At 34.6% G+C, this 21,649-nt stretch overlaps 3 protein-coding genes across 4 annotated transcripts in view; all 3 read left to right on the top strand.

Annotated features, from left to right (window-relative positions):
* Positions 1 to 21,326, top strand: part of LOC126716130 (glutathione S-transferase zeta class-like) — a 45,424-nt gene extending 24,098 nt beyond the window's left edge. The window contains exon 8 of the mRNA XM_050417156.1: positions 20,969 to 21,326. Coding sequence (XP_050273113.1) covers positions 20,969 to 21,108 — 140 coding nt within the window. The 3' untranslated portion in view covers positions 21,109 to 21,326. The remainder of the gene's footprint in view (positions 1 to 20,968) is intronic.
* Positions 929 to 2,366, top strand: LOC126716131 (vegetative cell wall protein gp1-like). The gene is made up of 3 exons (XM_050417157.1): positions 929 to 1,655; positions 1,774 to 1,900; positions 2,147 to 2,366. Exons 1-2 carry the CDS (start codon positions 958 to 960, stop codon positions 1,775 to 1,777), a joined length of 702 nt encoding a protein of 233 aa, XP_050273114.1. The 5' UTR covers positions 929 to 957; the 3' UTR covers positions 1,778 to 1,900; positions 2,147 to 2,366.
* On the top strand, positions 4,253 to 6,236 carry LOC126716127 (DNA topoisomerase 2-like). Of its 2 annotated transcripts, XM_050417146.1 has the most exons (6): positions 4,253 to 4,463; positions 4,553 to 4,742; positions 4,823 to 4,884; positions 4,972 to 5,089; positions 5,472 to 6,030; positions 6,185 to 6,236. In XM_050417146.1, exons 2-6 carry the CDS (start codon positions 4,598 to 4,600, stop codon positions 6,219 to 6,221), a joined length of 921 nt encoding a protein of 306 aa, XP_050273103.1. In that variant the 5' UTR covers positions 4,253 to 4,463; positions 4,553 to 4,597; the 3' UTR covers positions 6,222 to 6,236. The 2 variants fall into 2 exon arrangements, with proteins under 2 accessions (XP_050273103.1, XP_050273104.1); XM_050417147.1 differs by lacking the exon at positions 4,253 to 4,463 and having other exon boundaries at positions 4,515 to 4,742.
* Positions 21,327 to 21,649: the final 323 nt, after the last annotated feature.

Raw genomic sequence — 21,649 nt, 5'->3', positions numbered from 1 at the left:
CTTCTAAATTTTAAACAGAGGTTCAATATATATGATTACGTTAATATACTCTAATTTTGTGACTGTCATGTGGCTTGTATGTGCTCTATTTTTTATAAGGACTATTGAAGTTGTTCTAGTGATATTATTAATTGAGTAAATATCTATAAGATTATCTTAGTTGTAATATGTGATTACATTATAGATTTAATCATAACATTATCTTAGTAGGAAAATTCTAGATATTGATCCCTTCTTCTTGATTGTTGTAGGTGGTTGTGGGTCCCAAACAAGAAAAATAGGCCTATCCACATCTTCAGGGACAGGTATCGCGAGCAAATAGCTTCAATGTTGCCAGGCCAAGTATGAAAATGCCCTGTTTTACATGTTTAGGAACAATCTTATAGGTTTGATGAATTTTGAAATATAAACATACACTGGATTGTGTCGTTTGTCAATTTGGGATGATCCAAGAAATTCCCCGTGATGTTGACACTAATGAGGTCCTTCATAAAATTGATTTGAGGGGGAAGGTCGGTGTTAATTGGATGCGAAAACATGCTATGCATATACTTGACTGGGGTAATCGCCTTCAACGGCGTTTTGAAGTAGTGCTTGGTGATATGCCTCCACAGCACGAGTACTTCGGCTGGTTCAACAGGGTAACTCGGAGGTTTATCGATAAGCCCGATGCTAAATTGACTATGATGGTAAGTTCTCCATGTCTTCTACATCTTACCGTACTTCTTAGCATGAAACCATTGTTTACAGAACATGATATATGTTACTACATTTTCTGCTTAGCACTTGCTCTCCCTATAATTTGCAATTATTACTAGCAGAACCAATTCAAAACCAACATTTATTTATTTTATTATCGATTGGCATTGTTGATTATTTAGGCATTACTAATATATGTGGGTTTTCCATGTGCAGGTTTCACTTGTCAACCATTTGTTGAGGCATCACCCAGTGGGTATGGAGGACCACAAGGACATTATTGATGTGCTGACGGTAGTGCACCTCCTTGACCGTGTACAACCTCCCATCCCTGAGGCCCTGAATGAGGAGGCAGCTACTCCTGCGGGCCAAAGCAGTATTGAGGGCCCAAGCACGAGCACAGCTCTGGCCGAATGTCCCTCTCGTCTGCCTGTTGCTACCCCTTGGGTTGTCCCTACCCCCGATCCCTCTCCGTCCACCCCACATCCATCTCTTAGCCCTGCCATCCCTTCATCCACCCCACATCCATCCCCTAGCCCCACCATCCCTTCACCCATCCCACATCCATCTCCTCGTCCCACCATCCCTCCACCCACTCCACATCCTTGTCCTGGGTTTGACATTCGTCCACCCACCCCACGGTCATTTCCCAAGCTGTCACCCATTCCATCCTTTGACCTGGGTATTGATCCGACCCCATCTGACATGCAGCAGGAGCCACCCTCCCACAGTACGTCTATTGGCCCTTCTTCAGCCATCGACCCACCCCATGTTCAGGTTGAGCAGGTTGTTGGGTTACTTGCAGTGGCAAAAGGTCGGCCGAAACGCAAATCAAAGGCACCTCCTTGTGGGACAGGGGGGCACAAACATGGACACAACGCTGGGCCCGAGGCATCTGATGAAGGACATGCAAGACCTCCTCCTCATTATATGAGACGACATAAGGTCCAAAAAAGGTAACTCAAATGATACCTTTTCAAAGTTTATTTTACAATATATGAGCAGCTAAAAAGCATTCTTTGTTTTGATGGTTAGTTAATTATCATGGTTTGTTCACTTGTTACTTTCATCAAGATGATGATGCTATGAAAAAGCTGGGAGCACTGAAATTCATGTTCAGCATAATAAAAGTTGCAACAAATAACTTTTCTAATGCCAATAAGCTTGGAGATGGCAGATTTGGTTGATTTTGAAGTGGCTGGTAATGATTCTAACTTATTATTGATTTTCAAGTGGTTGGTAATCCTCTCTTCATAATAAAGAAATATAAATTTTCGTTCAAGCTGTTAAGCATTGAATATCTTATATAGACATACGAAATTAGTGTAGCTAATTGATGCATGACTGCACTGCAACTGCACTTAGTTATGGGATTTACAAAACGGATTTTCCTACTTCGGGCCCAAACTGTGTTCTGTTTATTGACATTGTTCATTGTGATACCCAGGTCTCTATTAAATCATTTAAGGCTGGGGATATGAGGATTTGACTACAGGCTGTTGGTTTGGATCGTTCAGTAAGCTCCCTTAGCTTCCTTTTTTAGTTTGTGATGTATTTAACTGGGGCCAGTTAGAGGGGCTGAGCTGAATGAAGTTGGGGAGTTTGAAAATGTGCTCTATGATTATGTTTTTTATCAGGAGCTTATCTATTTTTGAACTTTGCTCAGTACGTAGGGTCCAAGGAAACTAATGAAAAGGCTGATGAGGTTCTAAAGTTGGATATTTTGGATTGTTGGACTGCAGAAAATCAATAATGACGGTCTAAATCTAAATGTTTACCATTTCTAGATTTAGACCATGGATAGTGATTTTCTGGAGTCCAACAATCCAAAATATCCAACTTTAGAACCTCATCAGCCTTTTCATCAGTTTCCTTGGACCCTACCTCTAAGGTCCACAAAAATGGAGCTTGAAGAATCAGTTTCTGAAGATGTTGGAGCTGATCTCAATGAAGGTTTTAATACCTTTATTGTAAAAAAATGTATGCTTGTTTCCCAAATATTACAACCTTGAATTAGCATAACGAGATTTCTCCCCCCCACCCTTCCTTCTCTCTAAACCAGATTTGGACTTTGAAACCTTCATTGGTGATCTTCTTGGTTGCATAAGAGACAAAAATATTCCACTTCAAAACATGCATTTTGTGGTATGAATGCATTGACCAAGTTTGGCCAACAAATTCAAACTCACGGGTGCCAGGTATGGCATTCTTATTTACTGTTTATTAGGTTGCTGTGACTTAGGTTGTTGAAATCGAATTGTCAAAAATATATGATCTGAAGTTTTCAATTCTTTCAAATTATTTAAGTGAATTTTTCTCCCTTTGTTGAATAGGTTTGCTGTGTTTGCTTCTTATTTTTGGATAAAGTTTTACTGGAAAATTTGAGCTATCAAGTTCTTAATCTCCTCTCCCTCTTCTTTTCAAAAAAAAAATTCTCCTCTCCCTCGTTGTCCTTCTTGTGGGCCTCTGTTATAATTGCATAGTACTGCTTATTGTTGGGGTGAAACCTAGATGTACTCACTTGCCACTCCATTTATGCACCAACTGGACTAAGGGTTTGCTCAATCACAAGTTGGGGAAGTAGTGAAGAATGTAAAACGTTTATATGGCTAGTTTATATCCAAATTACGGTTTTTGTTTGGATATTCTTGAACCAGAATTGTGATGAACTTCATGTGGCCTCAACTCTTTCAATATGTAGTCAGCAGAGTCTTCAGGCATTTTCGATTTTAGTTGATTTAATTATATTAGGTTGCATATATTACTCCACTTATACTCACCTTGAAGACTCTGATAACGTGAAAATAAATTTGTGACAGTGGATCATTTTGCTCTTGATGTGTTGGTTATATCTTGAAACTGTATCTATAACTGCAACTTTGGTATCATACAGAATCTTCTTAACTTCAAATTTTCCTCCTCTTCCCACTTCTAAGTATTAAGCCTAGGCCTTAATGATCGACCAGGGCAGTAATCTAAGCACTTTTGGGTTTGAAATTGTTGTGGTAAAGATGGATGGTTAGTGTCATGTTTATTGGGAAGACTTTCATATCCTTAGTATCACATTGTTGTAGCAGAGCCTCAAATGATGGTCATAAGTAAACCTAATCAAGCACGTGAAGTTTAAAGGTGACCTACTTAGCATGTACCAAGTTTGGAGAATGGCTTACATTGTAGAAAATTTCCTGAACATACTGAATTTGAAGCTAAATCTTGATAAGTAGTCGTGTGTTAAAGCATTTAATTTTTTTCCCTTCTTTTTTTAAATCAGAACTTACTATTTCAGACTTTCAGCTGCTGCCTATGAAACATGGGAAAATGATTATGCCATTTATTGCCACTTTCTGAAGGAAATTAAATATCCATGTATTAGTTTTTTATGAAAAATGGGGAAGATGATTGACCAAGTTTTATGAGTGTTAGATTCTTGCTAATGTATATCATGCTCGGGTTAGTGCAGATTTTGGACCTGGAAATTTCTCATGAATCCCACAACTTTAATTCTCAAAAATAAATGTGGATATATTTGGAAAGAGAGGATGGTGGTGGCTTAAAATCTTTTGTTTGCCAAATTATTTGGTGGTCTGCTATTATCGATGCAATAAAAGGATAATAGCAAGAAGGCCTGACCATTGAGAAGGTTCAGGAGCTATGTGCTGAAAGGGATAAGCTCAATAAGGAGGTTGATGATTTGAGAAAGGAAACTCCAAAGTCCAAAGTCCTTTTGGAGGAAAGATCTTGATGCTCTGGAGGGGCAACTCGATGTATGACTGAAAAATTAACAATTCCTTGTGATGATTTGTTTATCTTTGTGTCTTTCTGATTCTTGACTGTTTAGTTTTATGTCATTTAGGAGCTTGAGAAAAGTGATGCTCAGTCAGAGGAGTTAAGAAAGAAAATGAGAGGCAAAGCAAGGGGTGAAGCTGCTATGAAGTCTATTAGACAAGCACCCAGGAACCCACGGAAGAACAATAATAAGAAGGCAAATAATGCAGAATCTGTTGCAGAAGCTGTCTCATCATCTATGGCTGCAATGGAAATTGGTAAGTGTCAAACAATTTTATGTTTATTATATGTATTAGTTTTTGTTTGATTTTTGGTTTACATCTGCTTGATTTACCAGAGAAAGCTCCTGAGGCAGCAAAACCCAAAGGCAGAGAAGTCTCTAGGAAAGCTCCTGCTAAGGTCTGTTTCTGTTTCTGTTACTATGTTCTATTTTTCCTTGTAAAGGATTTCTCTAGAACTCATGTTGATATTACCTTTTCTTTTCAGCCGAAAAAGCAAACTTTAGTCTTGAATGATGATGATGACGACGACAACGACGATGTGCTTAAGCTTAAAGAACGACTTGCTGCCTATAACGTTGACTCATCTCCTGATCAATCAGCCGGTAAATGCTATATTATTATATTTCATTAGACTATTTATTATCATCTTTACACAACTCAGCTGTAATGTAAGAAAGATTACAGTGGATGATGTGGGGATATTGTTTGCAAACCGGATAATATATGATCTTGTGTGAGAAATTGTGTTTCTATTATTCTTCATAAAATCAATTATACAAGAACGAAATACTGTAATGTACATAGATAAAAATTTTCCATGTTACAAGCACCAACTAAAATTTCCACTTGAGATTCAGCAGAACTAATAATTAGTTTCTTGTGAATTTTTCCATGATCTTTTACTGCGATCATTAGGAATGTGTTGGAGTGTTTTTTCTGTAAGTATTTGTGAGTTAAATTTCTCATTGTTTTTATGCCCAACAGCCATGGAGACTGAAGTGCCCAAAGTACCAGCCAAGAAGAAAGAACCTAGCAAAAGGGCTGCTGCTGCACAGAAGAAGAAGCCCTTGGCAACTGTTTCGGAGATATCTAACGATAATGTTGATGATAATGATATTAATGAAATTGATGATGATGATGATGAAGATAGTGAGATAGAAGTTGTAGCTGCTACAGAAGCCAGGAAAGAGGGCGGGAGAAATCCGGCTGCAAATGCTAAGGCAGTTAAGGCCCCTGCAGCGGCAAAGAAGAGAGGTGCAGCCAATAAGCAGCAGCCTCAGACATTAGGCCAGAAGCTGTTAACTGACATGTTAAAGCCTGCTGAAAATTCTGAGATTTCACCAGAGAAGAAAGTGAGAAAGATGAGGGCATCTCCATTCAACAAGAAAAGTGGTTCTGTGTTGGGAAGGGTTGGTAAGGTAAATGAAGTGACTGAAAATGAAGAAAATTCGGGTTCTGCTTCTACTTCTGCCAGTACTGAAGAAACTAATGAAGTTGCACCAGCAAGAGCAAGACCTCAAAGGGTGAACCGTGCACAGACAAGGTATGTGACTTACGGACAAACTTGTTGGAAAAGAATATATAATGTATTGAATTATATATTAATAGGAACTTTATGCATTTGGATCAAGCCCAATAACGGGTAAGGCTTGAACATGTTGTAGGGTGACTTATGGTTTCTATAATTACACACTCAGGTTCCGATTTTTGATGGCTCGGCAAGTGAATGCGTGAAGGCCATAGAACAAGTTGGGTTACAGGTGGCCACAGATCAGTGTGGGAACAGTTGTGAAAAAATGGTACCTTATGTGAATGAACCTGTGCATGCGTGGAGGAAAGATTCTTTTGTTGCTGCATTTCCTTCACAAAAGGTTCACATAACTTGTGGGATTGACTTCCCACAGGTATGAATATTGCTAGACTGTCAATTTCTGAATATATATAAATATTTCTTGGGTGTGTAATTTGAAAATGGAGAAGGTTGGTGCCACTTCTTTGCATTGGTACATTATTGGCTGTTAGAGCATATAAGAATTTATTACTCGCTTCTAAACTCTTTATGTGTTATCCCTACTGGATGGGGGCCACGAACTAAATAAATGGGATGGCTGTTATTGGTCCATGCATTGCTCCTGTTTTGCTTGCCTTTTCTGCTTGTGCAATGGAAAATCTTGTAGGTTGATTGGGTTGATACAAGTTTTGGGCATTTAACTTGTATAATAACACTTAATGGTCAGATTTGGCATTTCTAAATTTGAGATAGGACTAACTGTCACCAAATATTGGTGAAGTGCCTTTGTGTGCTATTGCTATAATTATCTTATTATTCTTCTTTAGTTATCTACAATGTTGTGAAGCAATGAAACCTTGATCCTTGGATATATAGTTGTTCCAAATTATTAGTGTTGGATCTGCATTCATTTTGTTTATTTTTCTATTGCATATATTCTTGTGTGTGTATCTGGGTTTTACTCAATAGGGGTCGGTACATGAAGTGGCTCTACCTTGAAGAGGTTCCTTTGTCATTTAAAAAAAAAAATTCTTGTGTGTGTTTGTGTGTTGAATGAATTTACTACTCCTAACGCAACAAAGCTTAATCCCAAATTTTTGGGGTCGGCTATGGATCCTCAACAAGATTAGTCAAGGTTGGTTATATGTATTCTTTTCCTCCATTATATTCTATCTGAAGTCATAGCCTCTATTGAATGATTTTACTGCTAATAAAAAATTGCAGGCTTAAAATGTTTGGTTGCGGGATTTTCAATTATAGAATTTGGCAGTTGTCATAATCAGTTTATAAGTGAAATGCTTTGTTTAACATAGAATAGGGACCGATTATTTTTCTTCTTGAGATTGAGTAAAGTTGCTACAATACCTGGTTACTTGGGATTTCTAGTGGTTAGGGTATACTGGAAATGTGATTTGGGTGATTTGGGTGATTTAGAAGACCTGGAACATATTTACGAATGTCAATTTTAACTATTCAGTAGTAGTCTTGTGAGTAATAAAGATAAGATGAGTTGTCTTAATTTACTTATACAAAAAAAGAAAGAAAAAGATTAATTGTCTTAATTTCTATATGGTAATCCACATTTAAAAAAAAAAATTATATCGCAGGTGCATGCTATTGGCTGTCAGTGAGTTTTTTTAGAAAATTCAAAGAACATAATGAGTCTCCAATTAATTAAATTCGCATAGAGATATGGAATTGTTAGTTGAAGATATTTTTGATATTATTCGAGAGAAGATATTGAATACTTAAGGAATTTTTAATCATCAATGGGAGATTATTAGAATTTAATAATTAGGAAGAATAAATTGTGTGGGATTTGTTAGGTGAAATCAATCGTTCTAGATCCATTCTTATCATATTTTTTTTACGCTTTTAGATTTTTACGTTTTGTATTCGTAGATTTATTTTTATTAAATAGTTTAATTTAATTAAGATAGTAGAACATTCCATTTATTTTTGATTTTTCAAATAGTAATTAATTTAGTGAATTTCGGTATTCAATAACATAGTTAATCCCTGTGGGTTCGACATTCGTTTTTCTAAAAACACTTTATTTTTCGCGAACAAGTTTTTGGCGCCGTTGCCGGGGATTAACTATTTGTTATTGATATTGATACTAGCTAGATATGTAATACTTTGGATTTTATTTTATTTATTCAAAAAAAAAATTTAAATTAGGTGCATCTGAGTTTGTTTTCTTTCTTTTTAGGAATTAGAAGTGCATGACCCGATTTAAATTAGAGTAGACACTCTTTGATCCTGAAATTGAAAGAACCTTACGTCAGCTCAAGAAAGAAAAGAAGAAAGAGGCCAACACATCTCTATCTAATATGGCCGATCAAGAGCAAAAGGCGTTAAGAGATTATGCTATGCCCTCGGTAAATGGAGCTACATCGAGCATAAGGAGGCCAGCCATACAAGCCAATAATTTTGAGATCAAGCCAGCCATCATTCAGATGATACAGTAGACTGTCCAGTTCGGGGGGCTGTCACAAGAGGATCCTAATGTCCATATTGCAAATTTCTTGGAGATTTGTGATACTTTTAAATATAACGGAGTGACAGATGATGCGATTCGACTAAGGCTTTTTCCCTTCTCACTTAGGGAGTAGAATTATTTCTAGAATCTTCAACACAATATCATTTACAGTTTACACACTCAACCCTTTCTCTAAATGAATCTGATCGAACTACTATTAATTTTTCATCCCATGTAAGCAAGAAAAGAAATTTCCGAAATATATGATAATGGCAAGTGGTCCTTCATTTATTATGCAGCTACAGTTATCTAATCTATATAAAAAAAATATCAATAAGCTGGTTGGAAATCTGAGCAAGAGTTTGGTAGTTGATACTGTCATAGGTTTGATTATTGAGTTTTTGCCTGTGTATTGATTTCTCCTCCTTAGTATGTGCATCTCCCTTATGGAATATCTCTCCCCCTATGAATGTGCAGGAGAAATAGAATTTCTCCCCCTAAGAATGTACACAAGAGTCATATAGAAATGACAAAACTCTCTGGTATACTACTCTAGAGTATACTCTCCCCCTTTTTGACATGAATAGACAAAGGGCCAAGGAGAAATGAGAGCAAGAGATGAAGGTACGAACAATGGTAATGATGTATGAGGGGTGCAAGATGAATGAAAAAATGAAGCTCAAACCAAGACAAAACAAAATGCTACAAAGTATAAGGTAAACATGACATGCTAGGATGAAGAAATAAGATATAAACCAATGCATGACAAGGGTAGCAAAGGTGTGTGCAAGAGGTGGTTATGTGCAATGCATGACCAAAGCATGGAAAGTGCACATGCGGGGTAAGGTGTGTTAAATATACAACCAATGAACCAAAACATGTTCCTAATGAGGAAACATGAGAAACCCCAAAGTTTGATACTCATCGGAGTCCAAACAAGTAAGAAAATGCCTAAGAGGAATTTTATCAAACACCTAGCGAGCACACTATGAACAACAATGTGAAACAATACATGAACATCATGAAATCCACCCTTAATACATGTTCTTTTTGCCACAAGGGACCAACATCCAAAGTAAATCATTAAAAGAAACCAATCCCATACAAAAATTTGACAAAAATTAAGTTTTCCCAACTCCTATGATGAAAATCCCAACCAAGAGCACAAAACTCTCCAAAACATAATCTAAGGATCCAAATAAATGAAAAGAGTTTAAAATTACCTTAGAGATGTTAATGGAATGAAAAACCATTTAAATTGATTGGGTTTTGATTAAAAATATTGAAAGAGGGGTTTTAGAGAGAATGATAGAGGTTTAAAACAGGTTTCCCACGAAAAGCTCTTTAAAAAGCTGTTTCTGGGCATTTCAGGACTGGGCGAGTTGCGAGATGAGTCACGAAGAACTCTGACAACTGTTTTTCAACACAAAACATGTTTAAAACAATGAAAAACAAAATAAGCATTAAACATCAATACAAAGAGTGATAAAAAATCTTTTTGGATCATATATAGTTGAGTACACACACATTACATTTAAATAAGTACAATCGAATATAAAATGATCAAAAATCTTTTTGGACCATATATAGTTGAGCACACACACATCACATTTAAATAAGTAGAATCGAACAAATGAATAAGGCATTCATTAAACATTAGGCATGTGTGTTGTGTGTGTGTATCAAGTGTGGAATAGTCCTTAGTCTAGAGTGAAACTTCAATGATCAATTCAATCAAGTCATACACAACTAGTACTAAGTCAAGTGGTTTATCTCAATTATAGAAATGAACATATATGACCTCCCACAAGAAAATGATTACATATCTTTCAAGTTTTTCATTTGGTTTCTTTACAATTCATAACATTTGATCATTTTTTATCTTTACATCTCTTTTTGAGATCGATGCTTGAAATTTTTGATATTTCAATTTGATGAACAAGTCTTTGACTTTTGGGCACCATACATTTTCATAAAAGTCACTTTCCCTTTTTCCTAGTCAAATACTAGTATATGTGACGGCTTTTGCAGTTCATTATCTCTTTTCATTTTGAGATTTATATTGGTTGAGCTCTTTAAGCAAAAAAAAAAAAAAAATGGGAAGATATATAGGCACAAGTCTATGCATGTATCAAAACCAACAAGACTATTGACTAATCAATCATGACAAGTTTGAAGATCGATTTACAACAATCACACATAGATGTCAAGATTTTTCCCACAACGATATAAGTGCATAAAGAACAAGCTAAGCTCGTAAATGCACACTGCCATTTGTACGAAGGTACTAGGCCAAACACACATGTAATATGTGCTCAAACATATACGATCAAACTTTGCGAATTTTTCACTTTTTATGTGGTTTTGGATTTTTTTACTTACACAAAACTAAAACATAAAAGTAAGATCAAAACAGAAAACAATGCATATAAAAGAAATGCAATACGCACAAAATGCATGAATATATGACATTCAATACATAAAGGGTCCTACAAAGATTGAAAGAATTAGATCAAGGATCAAAAAAGCAAAAGCTCAACCATAGAAACCCTTTCTCATCCAAAGGAACCCTTCCTCGTCCAAATGGAACGATTGTTTGGAATGAGTGTCTCATGAAAAGAGAGACGAGGGTTGGAAGAATGAGAACCAGAGATGTACATAGACAAGGAGTTAAGAGCATTAAACACTTTCTTTAACAACATGCTATTTTCACTCAAATCCGGTTTACCATTTTTAGCACAACTTCCAATAAACTCAAGTTTCTCTTTTCTTTTGATTCTTTTAAGGGCATGAAACTTAGAGTAATGAGGTCTTAGATGACCAAAAGCGCCACAATGGTGACAAACAATGTGTTTAGATCCACTAGAATTTTTGGGAAGAGATCTAGCAACATGGTTTTGTTCTCTCTTCAACTTATTACATTAAGGTCTTACATGACCAATCACACCACAATGGTGACAAGTTAGAGAAAATTTAGATCCATCCAAAACCTTAGGTTGAGACCCAAACAGAGGCTTTGGCTTAAGAGTCTTTCTCTCCACCTTTTGATTTATTTTGTGTGGAAGAACATACACCGATTTGTCCTTTGAGGTAGAACACACAATAGGCATAAAATCGAGTACCACAACATGATTGCAACAAATATTATCATCCTTTTTAGTAATAAGTTCAGTAATCAAACACTTGGCATGCATCTTAAGAGATTCATTTTCACATTTTAGCTCATCAATTAGTTTGTTAGATAAAACAAGTTTAGCATCCAAGTCCATATTTAAACATTCAAACTCCTTTAGTTTTTCAAGAGAATGTTTAGCAAGTTTCTTATACTTTTCAACCAATTTATTGGATTCATTGAACTTAGAAATCAAATCATCCTTTTTCACAAATGAACTTGCTCAAATTCTTATGAAACTTCTTAGCATTTTTCTTCAAGAGTTTGATGTTAGGAATATCAACAACACCCAAAGATTCATGTAACATAGCATCACAATCATGATAATTATCACTCATAGAGGCATTTTTACAAACACGTGGCATGTTACAAACATCATCAACCAAATCATGCATAGAGGCATACAAAGCACTATCCATGATAAATAACACAAGGGGTCAAGGATCACACTTGGTAATGAAACCAAAATAAGTGTACCTGCTCTGATACCAATTGAAAATTCAATTAGCGTGAAAACACCAATGAGCGTTTAGACCCCCAAATATAAAATTACCAACATAAGCTTATACACAAACAATATATGTGAGGAAAGATGAATATAAGCTAAATACAAATTGGTAAAACACTCTAAACAGAAATTAATCATAGTCATAGCAGTAATTAAAAGGTGAAGAGTAAGGTGTAAGGTTGAATTTAATCAACCATCTTGTTGGCTTTATTCCGTGCCAAATTTGCTTATATTTCAGCAATTAGTAACCATGTATTTAGGTGGGATTCTTGTAAGGGTAGTTAGTGAGATAGTGTGAAGAAATGCTCAAGAGTGTGTAAGAAAAACAAAAACTCGCGACTGGATCTCGCGGGTGACTCGCGGCTGCAAGCCATCAAAAGCTGCACACGTGCCAGGCATGCCAGAAGTCGAAGCGTCATGCTAGCTGGAGCATTACAGGACAAAATAGGACAACTGGCCATTCAGTTATCTCGTGGCTGGATCTCGTGACTCAGTCAAGCCACGAGGCCAAGCCGCGAGCCAGCCCTGTTTTGAAAAACCTGACTCTTCACATTCCATTCTCACCCTAGTATAAATACCCCTTATACCCACGAAAGAAAGAGAGCTTCTAGAGAGAATTTTGAGAAAGAAACCCTAGAGAAAAACAAGACTGATTCATCCACAATCTTCACATAAAGAGACTCTTCAAATTCCTCTACGCTCTTCCTCTCCATTGTTAAATCCTTAAGAGGCTTTTTACCAAAACCTTTTCTCACCATATCCATTACTGTGAGAGGGTTGTTTGGTGTTTTTGGGAAGCAGTTAGGAAGGAACCAATTTCACATTGGTTGATGCTATGGTCAAGTAGCGAAATCTGGGAAGCTAGAAAAGAAATAGGTTCGGCGCAACCTCATTGGAGCAAGAAGCTTGGAGGGTTTAGGTACACTGGGTTGATTAGGCTTAGAGGGCTTAGGTACACTGGGTAGATTAGGCTTGGAGGGTCTATTGCTGTTCATGTATCCCAACTACATTTTCTAGTGGATTACTTACCGTTTGGAGGGCGGTGGAGAGGTTTTACACTGAGGGCTTCGGTTTCCTCTTCGATAACACATCGTTATGTTGTCCTTGTGTTTGCATCTCTCTTTCCTTAATCTTTGCCTTTTATTTTCTGCTGTGGATGTGATTTTAATTGGCTTAGATTGTTTACCAATTCTGTTTATAGCTTGTGTTCATTTTCTGCACACTTTTTGTTTGTCATAAAGCTTGAATTGGTATTTTTGTTATTGGGGGTCTAAACGTTCAAGGATTTTTATACACTATTTAAACTTTCATAAGGGAAGAGAGATACAAATACAAAGATAACACGACAATGTGTTATCGAAGAGGAAATCGAAGTACTAGACGAAAAACTTCTTTGCCGCCCTCCAAGCAGTCAATAATCCACTAGAGAATGAAGTTGGGATACATGAATAGCAAAAGACCCTCCAAGCCTAATCTACCCAGTGCACCTAAGCCCTCCAAGCTTCTTGCTCCAACAGAGTTACGCCAAACCTTGTCTTCTCTAGCTTACCAGATCCTGCAATCGCTCATTGCATCAACCAAAATGAATTGGTCCCTTCTGAATTGCTTTCCAAGCACCAAAATACCTCCTTACTGATATGGATATGGTGAGATAAGGATTTGGCAAAATGTACCTCTCAAGGATATGTCAATGGAGAGGGTGAAGTAGAGGAATTTGGAGAATCAAAGGATGAAGATTGTGGATGAGTTAATCTTGTTTTTCTCTAGGGTTTCTCTCTCAAAATTCTCTCTAGAGGCTCTCTAGAATACGTGGGTATAAGGGTATTTATAGTAGGGTGTATAAGGAATGCGAATAGTCAATTACAACCAAATAGGGTGTTCTGGCAACTCGAGCTCGCGACTGGAACGAGTCGTGAGTTTGAGTTGCGAGCTAACTGCCTAACTAGACTAGAAGTTTTGTCTTGTAGTGCTATAGCTGGCGTGACCTTTCAGCTCCCCGTACATGCTTCACATGTGTGCCATTCTGGCGACTTGCCAATCACGAGCCAGTCACGAGACTCTCTTGAATTGCACACTTCTGAGATTTCTTCGCACTCTCTCACACACTACCCTTACATAATTCTCACCTAAATACAGGGTATATAATTGCTAAATTACAAGCAAATTTGGCATGGAATAAAGCCAACACATGATTGAATAAATTCAACCTTACATCTTTGAAATATTTAAACATTTCCTCCAAAATCTAAACTCTTAATCTCAGCATGAAGTTTCAAACATCTCTATCCTCTTTGAGGATCTTCTTACTTCTAGAGGATTTGAGTGGTACTATACGTTAGGACTATGCATGTATTAGATTGGACAAGTTAAAGGGAAAAAATTTTAACCAACCTGCCATTAACAGGTTGGAAAATTTTGAAATTGCCGCCAACCCATCAACCTCCAAAAACAGTTGGTCAGTTGAAAATTTTGGCAGTTTCGACTTGGCAAATTGGGTGAGTTAGATTTAGTTATAGATAATATTTTAAAAATTATTTTACTAATTACAGAGAAATTTAAGAAGTTATATTTCATCTATAAATCATTGGAAAAAAATTTAGGAATTGACTCATGTTTCCATATATCAAAATACGTAGGTCTTTAACTATGAGAACTTTCTAACTTTTTTCTTTAAAAAAAAATGTTGGGTATTGTATCTATGTCACTATGAATGCTTATAAATATGTTGGGAAAGTTTTATTCATTTTTCATATTAAAATGCATAAATAATGGAATAAACCAAAAAAAAAAAAAAAAGGAAAAAAAAAAAAAAACATTAAATTTGATATGAGATCAAGTGTAAAAAGACATGAATATATATCTAGGTGGGTTAGGTTGAGTTATGGCTATTTAAAAAAGACTCAACCTACCATCCAACTTGATCTACAACTTTAAAAGTTGAACCCACGCTAACCTACTTGAAAATTAATACACAGCCCCACTATATGGGAAGTGGGTAGCTGACTAGCATGACATACACTCAATCATCATTGTCATGCCCCGAACCTAACCATAAAGATAGGCACAACTCAAAAGATATATATATATATATATATATATATATATGTAATTATTTTTATAATTTATTGAAATTTGATTTAAATTATATACATTAAATTATAACTCATAAAACATTTACAATCAGTTTTCAATGTTACAAAAACATCTCAAAGCATAACAATACAATATCATAAACACTGTTTATAATTCCAGTCTATAACTACAAATGTTAGGTCCTTTTGTTAACCTTTGTAGTTGTACTTTGGTTATATAATGTATTATAAACTCGGTTTGAAACACTATTTATAACTCCAGTCTATTACTATTTTAGTGTGTGTTCTAATAATTATTATTGTTTACTAAAAAAAAAAAATCATAAACACTTCAAATCTTAAAATATAAATAATATAAATTCAATAATACAACACAAAAAGATATTAAAAAATCAAAGTTTAGAGACAAAAAATCATACTCTATATATATATATATATATATATATATATATATATATATATATATATAATCAGGTCAAGGTCTCCAATATACCTAACCCGTCTTAACCTAATTCAAAGCAAATATTTAACCCTCATCCCGTCTTTGTCTCATTTGCTACTGGGAATGAGTTTTAATCTTCCCATTCAAAGTTGGGCAAGACTCATGCCCATGTGATGAACAAAGTTTAGATTGAAGCTATTTCCTCCATTCCACTTCGTGGCGATTTATAAGACATATATTATATTTAAAAAATTTACATGATGTCATTTAAAAATGAACAAAATTTAGCTACAAAATTGGTTGCATCGCCTAAGGATACAACCTTACTTAATATGGTTAACATTGCTTCATATTCTGAAAATCTAATTATTGGATTAATTGTATGATCTCTAGAATCTTTACGCCCTTAATACTCATGTCAAATTTTATGCTAATCGGATATTATTTATTATATGACCTATAAGCTTATATTTTATGAATAATTTTAAATTTCAAAAACATACAATTTAAACAATTTATTAATAATACAGCTATTGATCTTTAATTTTATAGAAATTTTGCAAACATATAAGATATAAGAAGAATATGTAATCTAATAGTAAACTTGTCCAAATTCACCTCTGATAAAAAGATATTAAATAATGCTACATGTAGCTAAATTTTATGTGTGAGTAAAACTACACATGAATAGTATCTTCAACAAACATAGAGTGGATAGACATGGTAAAACGGGCGGGTCGGGTCAATTGGATTGCAAGTCAAACGGGTCATGGGTCAAAAACATGTCTTTTTAAGTGAGTTAAAAATGGGTTTGAGTCAATCGGGTTGCGGGCCGGGTCGGGTTGACCCGTATTTTTCACATGATATATATATATATATATATATTTTTTTTTTTTTTTAATTTTATTATAAAGAAAACAACATGTATTTGCCATTTGGAAAGTTATGCAACAAATTACTTGATATAAAATGCATTATTTTGAATTTACCACTTATATCAAGAATGAACTCAGTTAAACTTATTAATATTTATTCAATAATTTTAAAATTATACAAATCCTAACATTGCTATCTAAAACAAAATAACACAAACATAAGTAAAACAAATACACAAGTTTTATTTCTACACAATATCAACATCCCAAAACATAAAACAAAATTACAAATGACTTATTGGATAACTCATTTGATAAAAAATAAAAACATATAAGAAATTTACAATCTTGAAAATTAATTTTATAATCTATTATCAATTGTGGTTGACACTCTATTTCAATTTGAGATATGCATTAAAGTTTGATTGCTTACTTATTTATACATGGTCATTTTTATGAATATCATATCATTGTTAAGCAACACATATTCTAGGAAATACCATAATTTATTTTGAAAAGTCAATTATTTTGGACATAAATTGTTAAAAAATAGGTCTAAGCATTCATAATTTATGCTAATTTGACACTTTGGCTTCACTATTTTCATACTTATGAATGTTTCTCACATGTCTACAATTTTAAATCTATGTTTTTAACTCTACAAATTATCTTGGCATGTACTTTCCTATTTGATATCTAAAAATCTTTACTCATTATAGAATGCTCAACCACATGCATTTATTTTTCAATTAATTTGCATGCAGTTATGTAAATGTATCAATTGTTTCCTTAAAGTTCACAATAAACAATTAAACCAATATTGTCTTAATTTTACAATTTTTTTATCCAAAAAAAAAAGTTTTAAAAAAATGGTTCGGGTTCGGGTTGGGTTGACCCGCAAAAAACACGAATCGGGTCACGGGTCAAAAAAATTGAGTTCGAGTCGAGTATTTTTCGGGTCAGGTCGGGTCGGGTCAGAAAATTCTAACCCGTTTTGCCATGTCTAAGAGTGGGTGGAGGACAATAGCTCTATTGTGATTTGGGGCTAAACTTTTTGGGCGTGAGACGACTTTTAAAAAGTTTAAATGGGCATACCCTTTTAAAGGTGTTAGGTTTTGGATGGAGACACAAGGTCCCAAACGATTACAATTGACAGACAATGGAGCAATAAAAGCATTGATTAATTCAGAGTTGAATATTCGGTAACAGAAGTCATAGTGGACTCATTTTAAAGTAAGTAGACTGAAGACGACGCATGCCCAATTGGATACGAATGATAATAAACCTATGAATATGATTGAAATGAACAAAAGACAAACCCCATGCAGTTCCAGTCATTGAGACTTGTCTTGTCTGTTACATACATACATACATTAATTAATTGGAAACTGAAAAGCTAAAGAGAACCAAGCCAGCCAGACACACAAGAGAAGAGGAGAGGCTAAAGGTGGAAATGGAAATTTGTCATTTTTAACTTCCCTCCTATTCATGTAATTAGATATTAATTTCTGAGAAGAAGGTCCCCTATGTCTATATCTCCATTTACAATGAGATGCCATACAAACTCTGTATACACACACACACACACAAGAGTTTACCTATGAGGATCCCTTGATTTTAGCACAATAAAAGGCTAACATGTTTACAACATGTGGTTCATGCGCGATATGCAATTCCTCCACAGCACACAGAGGGTTACTGTTTTTGTTAGGCGATTATCAATGATCTCCAGTGTGAAGGTTATGGATCAGTGCCTTGGAGAGTTACCCTTTGTTCCATTAACTGCATATGACTATAGATTGACACACTCCCTCCTTTACAGGCACAGTGCATATTTATATGGTAGCATTCATAAGTTAGGATTTGATAGTGTTCTACTTTTATTTATCACTGGCCGCAGACCCATGCAATGCGTGGGAATATATAAATATTTTGTAATAGGGTGTAATATATAAAAATTAACAATTACTTCAAATATTATTTATTTTTTAAAAAATTTCTACAAGTATTTTTCATCTTTTTATATCTACAAAGTACAAATATATCATACTATTATATTTTTCATGTTTGATTAATATTTTTTTAAGATGAACTATATTTTTCTAACTTCCATTGTAGTGTGTTATATTTGATATACAACTAAACTTTATAAGTTTCAAATTTATTATTCCAATTTCTCATCTCTTAAGGAATAATGAGATTATCATAATAATAAAAATTCATCACAAAATTACAATGTTATCTTAACAAAAATTAAAATGAAACAAAAGGAATAAAAGACATACTTTATATAATTTATTACTCAAAATTGGTAAGTATATTCAAATTCATAGCCATGTAGAATGTGTTTTGACATAAACTCAAATTCCTATTTCTAAAAAACTAAGTATTAACCCAAATCAAAATTCAACCAAAGCTTTAAAAGGGAGAGAGAAGACTCTATAATGGGAAATTTTTTTTAAAAAAAAAAAAAAAAAAACACCAAAACACATATTTAAAAATAAAAAACCATTAACCTTAATCAGAATTATAAGAAAGAACAAAAATCCACAAGAGAGGGAGAGAGAGAGTATTTACAATTTTTTTGTGGGGAAAATATAGATTGAATGGAAGAAATGATATCGAATTTATACAAAATAAAATGGGGAGAAGAAGAGTCAAAATATAATATAGAAAAAATGATGAAGGAAGTATGACAGTAAAGTGTAAAGTAGTGGGAAGATAAAGAGAGTCAAGTAGAGAGTAGTGGGGAGATAAAGAGGTAAAAGTTTAATAGACCCTCACTTATACTAATTTCCATCAAAGACCAAATTCTCAAACACATGCCATCGATTCTACTCATGTCCACTATACACATTCATCAACATGTCTATATACAAATCACCCACTTGCCATTACATTCATTTTATCAATGTTTTGAATTTCCACAAAGAATCAAAATAGTGCATATACGAATTGTAAGTGTGTGAGTCGCTTATATTATCATGATGTTGTGGTCAAAGTTAGTGGCAAACTTATTGAACTCGACCAATTGTTTTTGCCTCAGAGAAGATGGCTATTAGCATTCCAAGTCATGAAGTTTAAATGGCTATGGGAAATTATCATAATGTATCAACTGCTATGCCCCAAAAATAGCAATTGCTCCTACCTTCATTGCATCACATCAGCTATATCATATTATGTTTAATAAGGAAAGAAATAGAAAAATATGAAATTTAAAACTCAAGTATAGGAGTATTATTATGTTTTGTCTAAAGCTCATGTACACAATATTCTAGACATTCAATAGGAGAAAATTCCAAAAAGAAAATCAAGTAGTTGAAAGAAAGTAGCATAATCCAAAATCTAAAACTAAAAACCCAACTGTTGTTCATGTACACAATATTATAGGTAGATATTCAAGAATCAAGAACCAATTAGCTTATCTATTCACATAACAATTAGCTTAAAGCTAGATACTAATGGTATTAAAGTTGGAGGAGCTGGGTTCAAACCATGTCTTCAGCTTATCTCCCATTTATAAAATTTCCACATGTTGGGCCCTACTTAATAAGGACAGTTTAGGGCCACACGTGAAAGGAGAGTGTTAGATTAAGATTAAATTCACAATTTTCTAATAGTTTAAGCTTTTGGCACAATTGGTAATTTATCAGACATAATACCTAGAACTAAAATTAAGAAGTTTTTGTGGCCCATGAAAGCAGAAAATTCAAAAATATCTTTCTACAATGCCAGTCTCACATGTTTGAAGGCTGGTTGAATTTAAAAGCTGATGACAAGACCAATCCCTCCAATCCTGTTACACTTTCTTTTAAATTGAGAAAACACATAGAAATTTAGCAAGATGTAAGTGAAGTTATCTGATAAATAGTATTTGTAAACATACGTGCACTATAAAGTTACAAGCTGAGAAATTAGTCCTTCCATGAGCTATTTAGGAGATATTGGATTCTGATTTTAATTCTGTATCAGTTCCAAACTCCCTCCATGGTCTGTGGTTAATGAGATTAGCAAATAACTTTGGCACATTGTCAATAGACTTGATACTAATTTCTTTTATAAGTTCAATAGAGCTTACTACACATGGACACTCAACTGGAGTAAGGAAGACATGTTAAGTGGACAATTGACTCTTGATCTGGCGGAGGGATTATACATGTTTGTTTGTATGGACAACCAGATTAGTGCTCATATCTCCCAAAAAAAAATCATCCTAATAGTTTGGGGGAAAACGAGGGCTTGTATAATATTATTTTCATGGATTATCTTGATCATTTTAACAACTGGGTTCCTCTCCCTGGAAATTCCAGTCGCATGTGAACTTTTTGTGCCACTGTGGGATGGTTTCTGCTCCTTAATGGCTTTAGGCTTATTTTGATTACTATGTGCATTTGTTTCAGCACTCGAGAGGCTTTTAAAAGACTATGCTGGAAGATTTGCTACTGGAGATGAAGTTTACCTGGTTTGGTTTCCTGCATCATCTATGTCTGTGCCCACAAACTTGTATATACAATATGCTGCACAGTGTGCAAAAATTTGAAGAGTTAGGGTTTTGGAAGTTTCTACCAATGTTTTACAGCTGTTACAAATGCTTTTCCCTTTTTCTCTATCTACATTGAATGTACAAGGTGCCTAACCATAAACACAAAATCATGCACCCTAAATCTGTTGAAACTAAATTTAAAATTGATCACTGCATAGAGAAAGACTAAGAGAATGGCCATTGCTATGAATTTTCATTTTACTACCAAAATGCTCCAATATTGCTAGGGGTTCCTTTGCTAAGGAAGTCGTCAACCGTCCTGAAGTTGGTCTACCTTCTACAACCAAACAAAGATTTTGTTTTGCTAGCTTGTAAATCTATTACAACCTTAAGTATTGAGACCAACTGACAGCAGAATACAATATAAAAATATAGCAGAACCCACTTCTCAATCTTTAAGATTGCAATCTGAAGATGGTTCTTCTCCCAAACCCAAACAATGGATTATCAAACATGAAGGCACCATACTCAACTCTAAGCACTAAGTTTTTGACTTAAGTATATCAATATACATAATTGTGCTGAAGTCAGTATTTTG

This window comes from Quercus robur, chromosome 2 (genome assembly GCF_932294415.1).
Source record: "Quercus robur chromosome 2, dhQueRobu3.1, whole genome shotgun sequence".
Taxonomy (NCBI): Eukaryota; Viridiplantae; Streptophyta; class Magnoliopsida; order Fagales; family Fagaceae; genus Quercus; species Quercus robur.
Note: the sequence above shows the minus strand (reverse complement) of the source record. Positions and strands in the feature narration are given on the sequence as shown.

Excerpts from the sequence above, each read along its gene's own strand:
- LOC126716131 (XM_050417157.1), top strand. The coding sequence starts at position 958 with ATGGAGGACCACAAGGACATTATTGATGTGCTGACGGTAGTGCACCTC.
- LOC126716127 (XM_050417146.1), top strand. The coding sequence starts at position 4,598 with ATGAGAGGCAAAGCAAGGGGTGAAGCTGCTATGAAGTCTATTAGACAA. Across the intron at positions 4,743-4,822 it reads TATGGCTGCAATGGAAATTG|AGAAAGCTCCTGAGGCAGCA; the intron begins GTAAGTGTCAAA and ends TTGATTTACCAG. Across the intron at positions 5,090-5,471 it reads ATCTCCTGATCAATCAGCCG|CCATGGAGACTGAAGTGCCC; the intron begins GTAAATGCTATA and ends TATGCCCAACAG.